At 41.6% G+C, this 18,338-nt stretch overlaps 2 protein-coding genes across 3 annotated transcripts; one reads left to right on the forward strand and one right to left on the reverse strand.

Moving 5' to 3' along the window:
- Positions 1-735: 735 nt before the first annotated feature.
- Positions 736-14,934, forward strand: LOC120511205 (claudin-15-like). 2 transcript variants are annotated; one of them, XM_039727956.1, is made up of 6 exons: positions 736-889; positions 1,306-1,577; positions 9,929-10,093; positions 10,243-10,324; positions 12,992-13,102; positions 14,377-14,934. In XM_039727956.1, the coding sequence occupies exons 2-6, from the start codon at positions 1,358-1,360 to the stop codon at positions 14,474-14,476; spliced, it is 678 nt and encodes a 225-aa protein (XP_039583890.1). In that variant the 5' UTR covers positions 736-889; positions 1,306-1,357; the 3' UTR covers positions 14,477-14,934. The 2 variants fall into 2 exon arrangements, with proteins under 2 accessions (XP_039583890.1, XP_039583891.1); XM_039727957.1 differs by lacking the exons at positions 736-889; positions 1,306-1,577 and adding an exon at positions 5,341-5,715.
- Positions 14,935-16,362: 1,428 nt separating this feature from the next.
- On the reverse strand, positions 16,363-18,057 carry DUSP28 (dual specificity phosphatase 28). The gene is made up of 2 exons (XM_039727959.1): positions 17,486-18,057; positions 16,363-16,593 (listed from the first exon to the last, which is right to left on the reverse strand). The coding sequence occupies exons 1-2, from the start codon at positions 17,822-17,824 to the stop codon at positions 16,471-16,473; spliced, it is 462 nt and encodes a 153-aa protein (XP_039583893.1). The 5' UTR covers positions 17,825-18,057; the 3' UTR covers positions 16,363-16,470.
- Between the last annotated feature and the right edge of the window lie 281 nt (positions 18,058-18,338).

Raw genomic sequence — 18,338 nt, forward strand, 5'->3', positions numbered from 1 at the left:
TACAGTGATCCTTTTGCTCTCTCAGGTTTTGTTTTTATCACATTACAGCTCTAACTTGCATATAACCTATAGGTGTACTTTGTGAGGGAAGATGCTCTGGACTTTGTGTATTTATTCCTGTTTGGTTTATTGTCATCCTCCTTTGGACAATTGCAGTGCATATTTGCTATCAGCTGTGCCATCACCTCAAATTATAAACACAGCACTGTGTGACAGGCGGTACAATCAGGTCCTGTAGGGAAGGGTGTCCGTGGGATGGGCTGAAAGGAGATGGATGTGCTGTTGGAATAAAGTATTATCTGGACAGTCCTGTGGGGTTTGTGTGGTAGAAACAGGGTCAGGAAGGGCTGCTGAGGGAAGAAGGAAAAGACAGGAGGAAGTGCAGCAGCAAAGTGGCCCAGAGCTGTCCCAGACTGCCAGTCCCCTTCAGCCATGAGCCCACAGGTCTGTCCTGCCTCGGGCCATGGCTGCAGTCACAAACAGTTTGCTTTGGCAATGTCATCCACTGCACAGGTGTCAGCTGCATATTTCTTCTTTAGAATAAATGGTTTTAGGTAAACCAGCCATTGTGGAAGTTGTAGCAATGCTTCTGCAGTGCTTTGCACTCTGGTGGTGCCTGGGCAGCTCAGTGGCCCTAACAAAGCAAATTATATGCCAGGTTAAGCTGAGTATATTTGGAACTAATTTACATAATTTCCTGGTAATTTTCCCTTTTGACATGCCAGATCTTTGTGCAACAGTTGGACAGAGCTTTGTCCCTGGGTCCTTGATTTTTAGAATAGGACAAAGGTCCTGAAGAGTACAAAACTTCTGTTTGGGTGATCAAACTGGACCTTACAAAGTGCTGACACTACTATATAGCAGGAAGGATTAGAAGCATACCATAAACGTGAGTATCACAATTTATCTTGCTTTAAATTTGTATTGGTAGACATTGTAATTGGGAGATGAATAATTTACTAAAGCATTTGGTAGTTTTAAATTTTAAATTAATTTTGAGTTAGCAAACAAGTAACAAATGGATGAAACATTGCAAATTAAAATCAGAGAATTTTTTTATTGTCTCCTGTGGTTTTGCTCTGTTTGCATTTTTTTGTAGTAAATGTGTACAATAATAAAAGCTTTCCTAAGAAAAATAATGTATAGAATATTCAATTATTCTAGTTACTTTATGGGATTTATATTCCACCTCTACATTGTGTGATACATTATGTTGTAGGTAGGCATTTTAAAAATGTTTTTGTAAAGGTCAGGCTTGTGTAAAGGTAACTCCATACACTGTGTATGTATGAACTGTTTCAACAGGTTTCTAATACCAGAAATTTGGGGAACATCTTTGAAGAAAACTTCTGTCACAATGGCATCATCCTGTCTGCAGATCTGTGCATTGCTGCTGGCCTTAGCAGGATTCACTACATCACTTATTACTACCATGTCCAGCAGATGGAAGGTTTTGGGCACCACAACAGAGCTGGATACTGCAGACTGGGTTTCTGAAGGTCTTTGGATGGACTGTGCAGCAACTGCTTTTGGATCAGTAGAGTGCAAGAAATTTCTCTACATGCTGAGTTCAGAGCGTAAGTGAGCTCAGTGGTCATGGCATATGTTCATAAAATCCAGGGAGGGGTTTTGTCCTTCTTTCTGGGCAGTGTGTTAGCAGGTTGGGGGGCACAGAGTGCAGTTGTCCCAGAGGCACTGCAGTTCTCTGTGCTTTACAGTTCTCTGTGCTTTATTTCCACTTGCCTTCTTCTTCATCAGTGTCTCTCACTGAATTAAAATAACTTCCAGCTTTCAATTTTGTTTCTCAGTGTGGTGTGCTTACCCTATGTATACAAAAGAATGGGAAGGGTTAGGGCAGGATAAAATCCCTGTATACCAAAACCTGTCTCTGGTATGATGGCATACCAAACAAAGCATTGCAGCTAAAATTCAGCCTAAGGATTGCAGGGGTGCACATGTGTGTGCTTTAGGTGGTAGCACAATGTCACCTGCATCTTTGTGCTGGGATATCAGAGATGTCAGAACAGCCCAGTATGGGCTGTATGTCTAGTATGGCCAAATCCTGCTGTGGTTGCAGGCAGTTTAAAGGGCCACCATGAAAACCAATGTTTCACCCTGCAGTTCAGCTCAGTCACTGCTGTGGCTTTGCTGCCCTCTCTAGTGTGTTGACATAGAGGTATGGGTGATATACAGTAAATCTGAGAATTTTTAAAAAATAGTTTTGGAAGAAATAGCATCTTTTCACTCAGCCCAGTTCTTTGATACAAGCAGATCATAGTTCCATGAGCACTGGTGTTTGTTTGTGCTTTGGTGTGAGACAGCATTATTAGATATTCCAGAACTGGTTTGATACTTTGTGCTAAACATGTGTACCTGGATATTTTTTCTGGATTTTCTCAGAGGTAGTGAGCTTAGACTAAAATATATCTGTGCAATAGGTGCTTCTGTGTTTTCTAGGGTCACCCATGCTAGCAGGGTAGCAGTTCATCTGCAGCTAGAAAGAGAAGAAATGTCTCAGTAGGGGCTGGAAAGTATTTGTTTGAATTGTTCTGGATTTTAGAAGCATCTTTCTATAAACACTGTCTTTATGGTAAAGGATCAGGATGGACTGACATTGAAGTTGTTTCCTCAGCAGTGTAGAAACAGTAACACTGTAGCCTTTGGAAATAATATTTTGTTAAGCTTTCTGTCTTGAACAGAACCTTGCATTTATTCTTTTACAACTTTCAGTTTTGAGCAGTCACTTTATGAGTGATGTTAATATAATTTCTTCAAGTCTTCCGTGCTTTATAGGTTCCTGATTGCTGTCATTACCATTTGTCTGGACTCTTCCAGCAGTTTTATTCTGAATGTGCAGTGCTTAAACCTTAAAAATACCACGTGTCACAGACTATGAACCTTGTTTTTCTTGACACAGATGTGGACTTCCTTGGAGTCAGAGCTGCCTAACTGTAATGCAGATCTCTAAAGGGTGAGAGTTTAACTCTCAAGGTGTAGCATGTTCATGGTTCTTCTGCAGGGCCCTCACTTTGGTGGCGTCATCTGCCTTCATAATGAGGAGGCCAGTTTAAGAGTAACTCTCAGCATCCCATAATGAGGCCAGAGTTTGTAGCCTCAAAAGGAGGCTGCTTCCAAGGATTTTAAAAACATTGCTCATTGCATCAGAGGCAATGTTAGCTTTTCACATTGTCCTGGTACCTGTTCAGCTCCTCTCTTCATAATGAGGAGGCCAGTTTAAGAATAACTCTCAGCATCCCATAATGAGGCCACAGTTTGTAGCCTCAAAAGGAGGCTAACCACATGCTTCCAAGGATTTTAAAATATTGCTCATTGCATCAGAGGCAATGTCAGCTTTTCACATTGTCCTGGTACCTGTTCAGCTCCTCTCCAGGGCCTCCTCTGTGTAGGTACCAGGATGCCTTAAGTTTCTGGAAATCAGAGTGAAGAGATGGGGCCAGCAATGACAGCGTTTGGTTCAACTGACTGGGTTAGAGCAAGCCCAAAGGAATGCTCCCAAGCTGTGGAAGGTGCTGATGTGAAGCTGTCAACAGCAACTCTTAAGCCCTGCTGCTGCAGAGCCTCTTGCAGAGCAGTACTGGCTGTTATGCCCATTGCCTGGCAAGCCACAGTTTACAAAATTTAGTGAAGAATAGCCTTATGGTCTTTAACACATTGGAGAGTGATTTTCTGAAGGCAATTATTAAAATGCCTGGTGCCTGGTGCTGTATAGGAAAACTCATGCACTTCAGGTCTGCAGTTTAATCTTTTGTTTATATGTGTGCTTTATGATGCCAGTTGAAACACAGTTCTTAACTACAAAGAGATTTTTTAAAAATTATACTCTTAATTTTTTGTTTGCATCCTTGGCAGCAGTATTACAGCCGTGAACACTTGATTCAAGGTCCCAGCTATCTCACCTTTGAAAGTGCTGTCAGCAGAAGTGATTGCTGAGATCACCAGCATGGCACCAGTCTATGGGTAAATTAGCTGGAAATTCTTTGAAGGACTTTTAATGAAATGCAGATACTCCATGGTACTGGTACAGTGTGTTCATTTGACTATGCCATCATTTTTCAAGTTGCAGTGACTAAGCAGAAGGAGGGAATTCTGTAACAGTCACCTGAGATCAATTCCTACCACACACTATCTGGTTTCCTTAAAAGATTGCAAGTTTAGAGCTGCACAGGATCACAGTGCCAAATCTGGTCTTGTTTAAATCAGTGGAAATTATCCTCTTGACTGCCATGGGAACCAAAATGTCATAGTGGCACTGTAACACCCTTTGGCAGCTGAACCTACCAACCCACAGCATCAGCTCAAAGTGACAGTGAATTTTGATGAAAAACAACAAATACCTGTTAGGGACGAGTTGTGGGTCTCTCAAAGCTAATCCTGCTGGTAGTGTTTACATAAATGCTGTGGAACTGTTACCATGTTGCATCATAGCAGAATTATTTTATGAAGAAACTCTGACTCCATTTCCTGGAGATAAGGGCAGGTTATCACTGCAAAAGATGGTTAACCATGTTTGGATCCACTGGTGCTTTAAAGTATTAACATGAGTGGGTGATGTGAATTGAGGCTACCATTCTGTGTAGCCAAGAGCAGAAGCAACTAAACTGAATTTAACATATGCTTTGCCTAGAGTAGCTTTTTTTAAATCCTAAGGTATTCTAATAAACAGATGCAATTTGCTGATATGTATTATTTTTCTTATAGCTGTTTTTCTTCATAATTTTATTCCTTTTGAGACAGGTCTGTCACACAAGCTCCTTCATTTCCTTACATTTCAATTCCATGGCATATACATTATTGCAATTTTAATACATTGTACAATTGTACAGCGTAAGCGGGATGGTTTTTAAGACTGAATGTGTTTAGCTGTAGATCAATAGACAGTAAAATATTAATGGAAACCACTCATCCATAAACTTCACCTTTCTGAAAGGAACTGGCAGTACAGTTGTTGTGGATTACTTATGACCATAGCTCCAAAAACTGTGCTAAATTTTCTGGCAGAAGTATAAAGATTCTGTTCTCAAGCTGTTTTATATTTGAATCCTCAAGAAATTATTACACAAAAGCTTTTTGATTTGACAGCATAAAATTAGAAGCAATCTTAATCTAGTGTAAAAGCTAGTTGACCTCAGAAAAGAGACGGAAATAAAATATTTGCCTATATTATCACTCTTACAAGGTATTTTGTAGAAATACTGACTGGACTTTCTAGGCTGAGAAAAAGAATAGGCTCATTTTTCACTTCCTATTGGGAAAAGAATTAATGTGGTCACTTTTTTACATGCTAATATCTTTATCATGAACTGCTCCCACTTCTTATTGTCATGCCCAGTAAGCCTTATCTATGGGGAAAGAGCAAAGAGCAAAGGTAGACTCATTTTGGAGCGAAACCCAGAGATAAAACAGCAAGGAGGCTTCTGAAAGGCTTCACTTGATTGTAATCTAATTATAAGGATATTTACCTGTTACTACTCACAAGCATGACTGCTACATTGGAAATTGTTGGCTTTATTTTGTGCTTGGGTGGGTTGGCAGTTATTGGAGCTACTTTGCCAAATAATTACTGGAAAGTCTCCAGTATACATGGTTCTGTGATCACAACATCTACGTTGTTTGAAAACCTGTGGAAGAGCTGTGCAACAGACAGCACTGGAGTATCCAACTGCAGGGATTTTGACTCTATGCTCGCACTGCCTGGTAGGTGACTTTGCAGCCTTGTTTATATTGCTTAAAAACTTATTGGCAAAAAGTGGTAAGGCTTTTGTTTTAGTAATCTGGTAATGCTGGAAAATAACTGGCCAAGAAGGACTTTGTGGGCTGAAGTAATAAAAATCTCTCAAGCAGCAGAATGTGTCAAGGAAAGGTTATAAACTAAGGCAAATGAAGTCGGTTGATCAAGCATTTAACAAGCTTTAAAGTGGGTTGTAATCTCTTCTCTAGCATCTCGTGGGATGTCTTAGTAGGAGACGTTTTTAAATTATTTATTTATTTGGAAATATTGTAGAGACCTTATTTTGCAATATTTCATAGCTAATGTACGGTAGATGGAGTTTTTCATGTAATAGGAAATACTGGTTTTAGCTGAGAAGTGGTAGTGGTTTTTGTGAGTTGACACTGAAAATTGTAGATACAATTTTCAGTGTAGATACAATTGTAGATATAATTCCAGTACCATGGAATTGAAATGTAAGGAAATGAAGGAGCTTGTGTGACAGACCTGTCTCAAAAGGAATAAAATTATGAAGAAAAACAGCTATAAGAAAAATAATACAGTCCTGCATGCAATTGTAGATACAATTTTCAGTGTCAAGAAATACATGATAATATGTTATACATATTATAAGTTATAGAAGGAGTATATGCTATAAATTAATATATCATTAGGGTTGTCAACTAATGCTAACTACTGTCAGTTAGTTAACTGACAGTAACTAAAGTCCATTTAGATGTGGTTTTAAATATCAATAAATTTAGATCTGCTGGCCCCTCTCCTCTGTATCAGTCTTCATCATAATTGTGGTTGTCCTCAAATGCCCAACTAGGTGATATTCTGTGGATAGTAAGCATGTTTATAGACAGTAAAGCTAATTTTTTATTAATCTTGAATAATTCAGCATATAGATACTTATTTGGAATAAAAATGCCTTCCTTCTAATTGAATCTGCCCTAGGAGGTGGCTAAACTAAATAGGTAAGAGGATACTCCTAATCTGAAGAATGTGTAATAGAGGATTAGTGGGAATGAGGTGTTAAATTCACTTTCTCCCTCAATCTGAAGTAAAGGCTTGTTGACCAGCTCTAACACTCACATAGCAATTCTCTGAAACTGTGTCCAGTATTTAGGGAATTATCTGTTCTTTTCATCTTTCAGTCTTCTCTAACAATTGCTTTTAGAGTGTGTGTGTGTATGAAGAGGAACATAACCCTATTTAAGCATTTTATCCTCAGTAACAGCAGGGTCATTCCATCAGACATTATCCTCTGCAGATTACTCATGTCAATGTCCACCAGCCCTGCTGGGTCAGTAGTTGGACTTGATGGTCTGAGAGATCTTTGCCAGCCTTAATGATTCTGTGATTTTATTTGATTCTTGTAAAAAACCCTCCAAAGACTGGTTTGTAGCTTACTGCCACTGACTCCAGGCAGCATCTTGTCATTGATGTGTTTATTCACTCACTGGGGGGAGTATGTGCAGATTTGGGCCATGGGCCCACAGGACATCAGCATCTGGAGAAAAAAGTGGGTTTGAAAGAACCTGCTGGGGGTCAGAAAAGAGCCCACGAGTGTTAAAGCAAACAGAACAGAAGGCAAGCAACAGCAGGGCTCCTGAGAGCTACAGGTAACAACATGGAGCCAGCAGTAAGGAGAAAAGTGGGGCCAGAAAGTGAATGACTGGGACAGGTCCTGAAGCGAATTTGTGAAGGTTGGCTTTGGTCTGTTGAGGAGATCAGTCCTGCAGTTGAGAAGATGGCAGTATAGCTGAGGGGCAAAGATAGGGGGAAGCAGAAGGGAAAACTTGCAAAACTTAATTTTTTTAGAAAAATTTAGAATTTTTAGAAAAGAAAGCTGAAAAAGAGAAGTCAGAAGACACTGGATGGCAGTAACAGTTGAAAGGACAGCTGGGCAAAGCAGGAAAGAGGAAGGAAATGGGTTTGGCAACAAGGGCTCAGCAAACAGTGGGACCTGAGAAACATCCATAGGCTGGCAGATATGAACCAGGGCAGATTAAAAATTACCATGGTCAGTTTAGGTGTGTTTCAAATTCCTGTTTAGAAACGTAGCTGAAACTGCTGCCAGGATGCCAGGGACTGGAGGGAGGGCAAAATGAAAAAACAAAAGTGTCTTTGTTGCCTCTCATCAGAAGGTCAATGAAGATTTTCCTTGAAAGTTTCCTTATTGGCAGCTGAGCTATATGGAACAGTTCTGGGTTTTGCTTTGTGTATGGGAAAAGTCAGACTTGGTTCTTTTAAACCAATTTAATGCTTTTGAGTTCACGATACCATTAGTCTAAATGACAAGTATTTGAAGTGAGGGGCTTTTTAAACGCAATATTGAACAAGACTGAAACCAAGACTGGCTAGTCCATATAGCTAGCACTGTGTCTAGTCTCAACGAAGTCAAACATTTGATATAACTAGTTGCCAAAGCTTTGTAAACTCCCCCCCCTTTTTTTGCCCTTCTTTTTAAAGTTCCATAGGTGTTTTTTCCAATGACAGGATTTGGGGATAATTTCTTACAATTAGTGTGGACTAATAAAATGCACTGAATTGTGTCTTGTTAAATAAGCTAAGTTTAAAATAAAAAATTGAGTTTTCTGAATTGTGAACTAAGGTCCTGAGTTAAGGCTGTTGAGGTTCTGGTATTGTAGTAGAGTTGTATGAAATCCCTTTCCCATTGGATTGCAAGCAAGGCTATGTCTGTGTGTCCTGGAAAGATATGGGGAGTCCCATCTAACACTGCAGGAGTCCCCAGGACCTGAAACGTGAGTTGTTGGACCCTGCTGGGTGATTGTCACAGTGAAAGATCCCAAACCTGAAAGCAACATTATTGAGCACTTACCTTCACAGTATCTTCTGCAGGAAAAAACCTTGAACTGTTAGTGGTATTTTGAGAGGTCTTCCCACTTTTACTACTGTCTTCATTTTTTTTCCATGAAAGTTTTAAAATCCGTGCTTAACAATGCATTAACTCCTCAAATTATTTTAGCCTTCAATTCTGTATATTTATCTCATGGATGATTATTGCTACCTTTGGTAACTCTTAAGCTGGTAGGACCAATACTCTTAAGCCACATTAGGCTGAGTTGGAGTGTATCACTTTGCCTTCTGTCTCTCTGTCTGATTTTTGTTGTCTGGAGACAGACAGAACTAGCCCAGCAGGTTATTGTGTGGGATGTGGAGGTGGTCAGGGAGCAAAAGCTTGAATGCTGGCGTCAATGATGTGAGTGTCCAGCTGGAATCAGGTCTGACCCTTCTGACGTATGATTATAACTGTAGAGTCATCAAATCATTTAGATTGGAAGAGAACTTAATCAAGTTAACCAAGTTAGCAGTTGTGACCCTGCCAGGCTGTGACGCTTGGCATGTTTATCTCACAACAAAGGTGCCGAAATGCCACTTGACCTGGAGCCTGCCAAATGCAGGCTGCCATTTTAGAGGAGCCCAAAGTCCCTGTGTGACCTTCTTTCTTAGGCTGATTAATAATCCAGTCCTGGTTTTTGTGCAATTGATACCTGGATGTGAAGACTGGGAGCTTAAAGGACGCAGAATTCCAGGATACGAAATTCCCTAACGTGCCCACAGCAGCTGTAAGCTCTCCACAGCAGAATGTCCAAGGGGGAGTGCTGCAGCTCTCAGACTCGCTCACCCCTGTTTGTTACACTGAGTTTGAAGTGCACTGCCAGCTTGAGCACCATTCTTTCCCATCTCTCCCTGAAGCAGCACAGCTGGCACCTTTCTCCAGTTCCTCAGTAGTGCCAGAGCCTTGCACACCCTCACTGCCACCTGCATTTCAGACATGTCCCGTGCACTCAGCTGTGCACGTGTCAGGAATTCAGAAGGACTTGTGAGTAGGAGACTTTTTCCTGCTCCTGCAAATGACCATGCACTTTCACAGGAATGTTAGGGATGAGTGGCTTGCTGTAATTCTTCAGGATTTACTAAAGACACAAGAAGATTTACTGAGCTTATAAAGTGTAGGCATAGTTCAACTCTCAAATCTGTTTGACTTGAAGGCTCAACACACCTGGGTTTGGAGGCTTCTCTGAGCCATGTGACAAAATTGGAAAAGATTCACTCATTATTGCACCTGTTAATTTTGTCACTTCCTCTAATCACTTTTATTTCTTTAGGCACAAGATTAATGCAATTTTTGTATAGATCCTAATTTGTTTTCTCTTTTTTTTGTCTCAGCTCACATTCAGGCATGCCGTGCCCTGATGATTACTTCCATCCTTTTGGGATTCTTAGCTGCAGTACTCTCACTGCTTGGTATGAAGTGCACAAACATTGGGTTGAGTGATGAAGATGGAAAAATGAAGTTTACTGTCACAGGAGGATTTCTTTTTATTTTAGGAGGTAATATTGAGGCTGAAATTAGAGCACTATTGATACTTTGTATGGCTTTCACAGTCAGACTAAATGAAATACACTTATTTTTGGTTTAAATCTGTTACAGCCATTAAAGGAATAATTCACCTGTGTGCTTTTTAAACTTTTTCTGGTAGGTCTCTGCTCCATGGTGGCTATTTCTTGGTATGCTGCAATGGTTACTGCTCAGTTTTTTAACCAACTGTACGCTGGAACCAAGTAAGTTAATGTATCTGTCATATCAAACTCCGTTGTGTGTTGGACAGCTGCACTAACCTCAGCTGCTCCTGAGTTTCAGAACCTGGATGGATCCCAGCATCCAGTCCTACAGGAGGGAAAAGCTGTATTCAGGGAATCTTTTCACCTCAGAGATGCTGGTGGGGAGGGAGGAGAGTTCTTTTCTGGAGGAGTTGGTGAATGTGTGAGGAACACCAACCCCACATCTGAGCAGGTTTTGTACTGTGTTTGCGTTTTCTTGAGAGACTCAGTTAAGTGTGTATCTCAATGTTATGAAGAAGAAAGGTAAAATTCTTAATCTGCTTTGGCATTTAGACCAGAAGAGGTACAAAACTTAAGTTCTGACTAGAATAAAGTACCTCAGGTGTACCTGCAAGGGAAAATCGCCTGCAAAGCAGCTCAAGCTTTGTACCTGTGGCGTGCAGAGAAATCTGCTGCCTGTCTTATATATGTCTATATTTTAACAGCTCAACATTTGTTTGCCTCATGAGTTAAAACCAGGCAAAATCTGTGGGATTATCAGCCAGTGCAGTTGCATGCAAACAAGTTTTGAGGTATAAAAGCCCTTGCTCTTTGTCTGATATAAAAGTAACAGTTGTCAAAACCTCATGGCACCTTATCTAGGTGTCCTGTTTAGGAATGAGGAACAAGGGTAGAGGTGACTGTGCCTCTCCTTCAGAGAGGAGGAAAAGGAGAGGGAAACACTCTCTGTGGGATATGAGACATCTATAATATACTTCTACCAAGTATATAAATCATAGATCAGTAAACTATAAATTGTTAGTTGCTAGGCTCATATTTGAAGTGTTTTGTAAAGTTCCCACCCAGGAATCAGTTCAGGGAAGTGAGAGGTGAAGTGCTTTGTGATAAATCAAAGTACTTTAAGCGATTGCTTTTGTTGTTTGTCAGTTTTCCCTGTGTTTTCAATGAAGTGCTCAGAAATAAATTGTGTTTGTGCAGTTACTTTTTGTTGCTTTATATCCCCCTGAGAGAACTATATGAAGGGTAATAAATGCATTAGAGAGCTGAAACAACTGTTGATAAGGAATTTCGGTTAGTCGGATAGTTGGTGTGTTTGATAGTTCCCTGCTAGAGCTTTGGGGCTTCAACATCACTGCCTGTTAATCAGTTACCAGATGCTTTGCATTCAGTAAAAGAAAGTATATATTTTTTATTATTATTAGCTAAACTTCATGTTTAAGCCATTGATTCACTGAGTAGTTCTTGATGAATTAAGTTTGATCATTGGTAAAGCTGGACATGCAGTCTGTGAGACAATTTTAAATTCACTCGCATGCCAGTATTGATCTTCACTCTTAAGAGGCTGGCAAATCTGGTTTTTCAAATTGCAATTTTTTGGTTTGACTTCAGCAAATTAGTGAAGTTGACCTCTGCTAATTCTTAGAGGAGTTTCCCCTACAGCTTGAAGGCAAATGAAGTTCTTCTGCAGATATCTCTGATATCCTTTGCTTTGGTATGACATCTACAGCATTCTTGTCTGTAGGTGACTGGTGAGCAGAAATGATTGCAGGCACTGGGCAATGTGCAATTTGTACTCCTGGGTTTGTTTGATAATGACTCTCTGCTTCTTCCATGTTTGGAAGAACCTAAACCAGTGGAGACCTTGTGGCTCCCACGTGTGATGAGACAGAGAGCTGTGAACCTGTGTAAACCTCTGAGTCCCTCCTGTTAGCAATGGACTCCAGAGTCAGCACCTTTGACACTTCTAAATAATTGTGTTTCCAAGTGGAAAGAAAACACAAATCTCTGGTTCCATGGTACCTTCAGTGCAGTCCAGGACACTTATTTAGCCCAGATGAGAGATGTGTGGGTGGATTGTGGATATAGTTTTTGTGTGATATGCAGTCCAGGACACTTACGTAGCCCTCATATTGGGTATCTCAGACCAGAGATGTACAGGTGGATTGTGGATATAGTTTTTGTGTGATCATGAAAATTTGTTTTCCTCTTTTTATGAAACTCCTGCCAGACTTTTCCAGACTGAGTTGTGTTTAGTCTTTGGAAGAAATTAATTATCAATTAATTTCTTGGACTGGACTAGGGGGTTTCCTGAAAGGTGTAGTTTTGTTACAGTAAAATAGGGAAGTATTCTTTTTCAGCCTGGGACATTCATAAATGCCTTTCAGCCATACCACCACAGAGGGTGCTGAATATCCTTTAGGGTATCCAAGTTTGAAAACTAGTCCTATTCAGCCAGCTACTTGTAAGTGACCTTGTGTTGTGTCCCTAGAAAACTGATGTCTGTGGTCAGCCTTTTCTCAGCATATAGACAGTAAGATCTGAATCATTCAATTTCACAAAATCATTTCAGTGACACAGCCAATAAAAGGGCAAAATAAGTATTGTGGATTGCACAGAAGCTATATCATTATTATGTATTATCAATAATTTGTTAAGTATACACAATTATTTATTGCTACTTATCTTTATGTTGCTTAGTACTCTCTGTACTCTTAGTAATTTGGCAGAAGAGCTCTATACAAATAAGAGTTTTACTGAGCAGACACATCTGTTCTCTCTTAACTGGTGAAGTGCCTTTCAGTTAACTGATTTCTATGCAATTTGAATTTTTTGCATGGCTTTGTGATCCTGTTATAAGTTGTTTCCATAAAATCTTTCATGTTTCAGGTATGAACTAGGAGAAGCTCTGTACTTAGGCTGGACTGGATCTATCCTTTATATACTTGGTGGGATCTTACTGACCTGTTCATGCAGAGGGAAGGAAAAACAGAATTACAGGTAATCTTGGATTTCTCAGTTGAAGTAGTAGCTGTCAATCACATACCACTTTCTACCTGTGCACTATTCTGTCTCTCTCTCACCCCCTGTATAAATATGCATAAATTACAAACAGTGCTATGGCATGTCACACACTGGTGATGGCAGGGCATGCTGTACTTAATGCATCACCATCAGCAGTCACCTTTAGCTTGTGTTTGGTAATTCTGGGCACTGCTGATGGTGAAAATGTGCAGTGAAAGAGCAAACTGTCACCAAAAGAAAAGTATATGAAACCCCATAATGTATTATGATCCAGTTTCTCTGCAGTACTCACTGTGAGTAAAATATTCAAACACTGTTCAGTTTGCAGAAAGTGTAAAGACCTTTCCCAAAGCACATGGAATTGATCACTAGAAACATGGGTTTTTTCTTGTTCCTTTTGGAAATGTCTTGTTGCACATCAAATCAGGAAAGGTGAGATTTCTGGCCTCAATATTTAACCTTCCCTGCTTTTTTGTTTCAGTCTTAAATTTTGACACGTACAGAAGGCCTCTTTTTGAAGGAGAGGGATGAAAAGGCAGAAATAGCAGAGGTCCATGTCTACCACAACCCAAATGGCTTGGAGGTTGTACTAGCTGAGTTTGAGAGGGTTATAATATGCAAGAAAGAAGCATATTCACTATGGTCTATTTAATCTTAGGAAAATTATATCAAAATGTCTAAGTGAGTGTTCCTCTGGTACTGCATTGCCTAATCTGAAACCATTTCAATTTTATGGTAATATTTCATCAGCCACATTGGACTTTAGATCTTGCTCACCTTACTTTGATACAAAGTACCAAATGCCCTTAAATGTCCTGAAAATCAGGTAAAAGTGATATATGAAACAGAAGTTCAACATGTTGAATGACAGTTCAGGGGGTTGTGTGAATATACTACTGTTTTCTTTCTTTGTCATCTTGATTCCTGCATGAAAACCTGCAGCTTGTACAAAGGTGCTGAGGGCTTCTGCTTTAGGGCCTTGGCTGAAATGCCTGGAGGAAGAGCATATGTGAGTTAGGAATCCTGAGTGTGGCTGAGGTTATGAGAGATGCTGTGCAGCCCACCAGGGACCCCATCCATCCCCCCATAGCTACCAGAACAATAAGAACAGGAGGCCTCTAATTTCTGCCCTGTTGTGAAGAACCTGCTGTGGGTGGGTTGGATACAAAGCTGAGTAACTTGTAAGTATCTGAAACCATGGGCATGTGTCTAATACCAATTATTTTGTATCTTTTTTTCTTGATTTACAGTCCCAAGAAGTATGCATATTCAGCAGCCCAGGCAGCTTCTCAGCCCTACATGCACCCCAGGAGCTCTGAGTCAGTCATCAGCAACAAGGAGTATGTCTGAGCTTCCACCCTGCACCACCTGTAGTATTAGTGGGTTATGAACTCCAGTAGAGAAGTGAGCTACTTCTTTATTCTGGTTCCAAGCTGCAATCCTATGCCTTAATTTGGAGCAGTACCAGGAGGAGGTATGGCTTTCAATGTAAATAGGAATGGTTTTCAGATGTAAATAGCTTTCTACAGAAGATACTGTGATGTGAAATCCTGTGGCATGAAGGTTTTCTGCATGCTGAGAAGCCTGGTAAAATTTAACCAGAGTGCAGTATATGCTGACACTCAAGAGCAATGGTTCCTATTTCAGCTGACTCAAACATGTGGAACTGATAGCTGTATCTGACTGCAAGTTCATATGCCTCACAGTTAGAAATGTGTTTTGTTTTCATTAATGTTTAGCTTCCTTTTTTTGTTTAGCAGCTTAAGCTTTTGACAAGAAATAAACTTTGTTCCATAGACTGAAACAGATTCTTTGATAAGTGGAATTCTCTAATAAGGATCTTATGTTTTACTGAAATTCTTATCATATATGATAGTCAAGGTTTATAAAAGCTACAAAAAATTTTCTAGCAAATCTGCTAGAAACACCCTCAAATCTGCAGATGTGCTACAAATTTCTTGTTGGCTGTAATGCAGATACAGAAGATAAACAATATAGAATGAACAAAACACAGCTGGGAGTGGAGAAAGCATCTGGTGTGAAAATGCCTTGTGGTAACTAAGAAAATGATAGCCTGAAATTTTTATTTTTATTTCTATGGCTTCAGCTTTTAAAATAACACTACTTTAACTTTGAGCAGTCTTTAACTTTGGGAACCTGTACTGCATCTGAATTGTCTAATTCATGTAATTCCCCGGTGGTTGGATTTTCTGTCATTGTTCCATCATTAGAATTTCTGCCTTAAACTCCTCCACTGCTGGGAGCATATGTTTACCTTGTGTAAGCACTTAGGCAGATGGCAGTGAACTAACTTTACTTCACATTTGTGCTTTCAGCAGGGTGGAATGAAATTTCACCCTGCAGGTTCTCAGGTTCCATAACTCGTCCCTTTCAAATTACAAATGTGTTCATACAGTTGGGCAAAACTCTGTTTTGAATGGCTGATGATAAACATGGAGCAGTCTGCTCTGGAAGTTTCATGCCCAATAGATCATTTCAGAGGGCAACCTGTAAGCAGTCTCAGCAGAAATGATTTAGCCGTGCTGGTGGCATGCAGGAACAGCTGACTTGTAAACTGACACATTAAGGCATGAACTGGGCTCTGTTTCACTTAGTAAGTAAAGCTAAAAGGAGTGGTGATTCCTTCTAGATTGCTAGTGCCATCTTCTTCTCTCCACTATCATCTGCAGTTTTTAAAATAATTCCGTTGGTGTTTTAGAGAACAATTTCAAAAGCTGAAAAGGCACTTAGCCTGCATGGCGGGAGCAGAACTCCTTACCATCACCTGCATATTCTGTCTCTGGATTTTTAGGTGATTTGTGAAGGTGCTTTGCTCTAGTTGAAGATAAGGAAAATCAGAGACAAAGCATCAACCACTGTCAGTTTCCCACCAAAGGTTCTGTCAGCTCATTGAGATGAATTATGATCCAGTAGGTGAGAGAGAAATTCAGAACTTCCTTGATCTGGCATCATGTCTTCTAATGGCCTTGCTGGGAAGTTTAATTTAAAAACAGGAATAAAATCCCTGTGTGGTAACTCCTTCCCTCATTCAGTGCATTGTTACCATTCTCAGTGTCATTCAGGGGAAAATAACTGCTGAAGATTCCACGCCTTTCTCTGGTTTGTTTACAGTCCTTCCAACCATTTTCTGTTTCTGCTCTTATTCCCTGCTTATCAGCCCTCTTTCCATGCATTACCAACAGAAATGTTGAGAATGAATTCAATGAACCATCATCTCAGTTATGGGGGTAAATTGTTCTACGTACAGGTGATTTAGGAAGTGAATTTTTTTCCTATTTTATTTTAAGTCTGTAGCAAGTCACTTCACTTTCTTTAAAGTATCTTCACACATCACTATTTTCAAGTTCTTTGCTCAGCAGAGCAGACTGCAATTCTTCTTCATATCTCTGCAGCTGAGCCCAAAATCCTGCATTCGGTTGTGCTACAGGTCTGGCAGTTTTCACAGCCTAGAGAACAGGAGAGACATGGTAGAGGCAAGGTATCCTGCATTTGTGGGCGTCATGCAAATGAATTTTGAACAGGAGATTTGCTTTATTTTACTTTACTTGATTTGGCTACAGAGTAACAAGCAGCTATTTTGGTGAGCTGACTTCGCTCCGTGCTTGCTAGGAGCTGGCAGGTGGGCCTGGTTACAAATGGATTCATGGGAAAGGCACCAGAGCTGTGGATTTGCTGGGAATGGGAAAGTCTCTCACCAAGTGCAGGGACACTGCTCGTGTTTAAGATGATAATGTGAAACCTGGTCACTCTCTGCACACCTCAGTTTAGATTAAGCAAATTGGCTATCTAAAGTGATACACCTGACAAATGGGTGGAGACAAAACCCACAGAGCACAAGTAGTTTGTATCGGGCAGGCTTCCCAGGAAAGCTGACAGGGCATTCCTTACAGCCATGAGCTGTGGCTGGTGGCTAGCAGGGCCCCGGGCTCCAGGCCTGACAGGATGATCCTGTGTGGAGCTGTCACACAGGAGCAAACCCTGCACAACAGCTCCTGCCCCCATCACTCTGTCTCTGTCTTACCATGACTGTGCCAATGATAGAGAAAATGTTCACTAAGCAACCAGCTCGGTGTGTTTGCTACCTGTGCTTAAAGCCTGTTTGCATTTGTATTGCTGTTCATCCTAGCAACCCCACACTGAAAATTTATTACACCAAGCTGGGCATGAAAAAACTTACAGGGGACTGTAAGTTCAAATGTTGAATCTCTGTATAATAACTGGTGATGGGCAGGAGAAAGCACCAAAATAATTCTACAAGAAATCATCACTACTCATAAGAAGCACTGCATTTCTTCCCCCAAAGAGCTGTACATACGGGTCCGGACGCAGGCACGTTACCTCAAAGGCGTCCTTGAGCGGCAGCTGCCGGTGCCTCATGAGGTAGGCGGTGCAGACGGCGGCGGAGCGGCTGCGCCCGTTCTTGCAGTACACCAGGCACCGGCCCCCGGCCCGCACGGCCGCCTCGATGGCGGCGCCGCAGCGCTCCAAGTGCCGGAGCAGATCCTCGGCCGGCTCGTCCAGCACGGGCACGCGGAGGCCGGGCAGCGCGGGGAAGGGCTGCTGCCGGGTGACGTTCACGCAGAAGGTGACCCCCTCCCGCGCCAGCAGCTCCTCGTCGCACGCTGCCCTGGCCGTGCCCAGCAGCAGCGAGGCCGTGACCCGGCAGAGCTGCGGCATGGCGGGCACGGCGCTCCGCGGGCTCCCGGAGCTTCACGGCCGCGCCCCCGCCCCGCTGCTCTGATCCGCTCCCTCCAGGCAGGTCCTAGCGCCGGCCGCATCCCGAGAGCGCCGCTCCGAAACCGGGAAGCACCTTCAGAGCCCACAGCTCGCTTGTAAAGGCGCTGGATTTGTACAGCCGCTACCCCCAGAGCAGCTGCTCACCTGCTGTGTTCTGCCCCGAGTGCTGCTGCTGCTGCGGGCGGTGCTCTTGGCGCAGTGAGTGATGCAAGGCTGAAGTTGTGTCAGCGTGAGTTTAGGCTGGGTACCAGAAAAAGCTTCTTCACCCAGAGAAGATCCAGTTGGGCGCTGGAACAGGCTCCTCTGGGCAGTGGGCACAGCACCAAGCCTGAGAGAGCTCAAGAAGTGTTTGAACTGTGCTCTTGGGCACATGCTGTGACTGTTGGGAACATTCTGACTTGGACTCCATGATCCTTGTGGGCCCTTCCCACTCAGCACATTCTGTGATTTTCCG

Source organism: Passer montanus, unplaced genomic scaffold (genome assembly GCF_014805655.1).
Source record: "Passer montanus isolate IOZ18808 unplaced genomic scaffold, ASM1480565v1 scaffold63, whole genome shotgun sequence".
Taxonomy (NCBI): domain Eukaryota; kingdom Metazoa; phylum Chordata; class Aves; order Passeriformes; family Passeridae; genus Passer; species Passer montanus.

What these genes read in the sequence shown, in the direction of transcription:
- DUSP28 (XM_039727959.1), bottom strand. Translation starts at nt 17,824, where the DNA reads ATGCCGCAGCTCTGCCGGGTCACGGCCTCGCTGCTGCTGGGCACGGCC. An exon ending in CGCTCAAGGACGCCTTTGAG is followed by an intron (nt 16,594 to 17,485) that starts GTAACGTGCCTG and finishes CCTGTTCTCTAG; the next exon opens with GCTGTGAAAACTGCCAGACC.
- LOC120511205 (XM_039727956.1), top strand. Translation starts at nt 1,358, where the DNA reads ATGGCATCATCCTGTCTGCAGATCTGTGCATTGCTGCTGGCCTTAGCA. An exon ending in CTACATGCTGAGTTCAGAGC is followed by an intron (nt 1,578 to 9,928) that starts GTAAGTGAGCTC and finishes TTTTTGTCTCAG; the next exon opens with CTCACATTCAGGCATGCCGT. An exon ending in ATTTCTTTTTATTTTAGGAG is followed by an intron (nt 10,094 to 10,242) that starts GTAATATTGAGG and finishes TTTTTCTGGTAG; the next exon opens with GTCTCTGCTCCATGGTGGCT.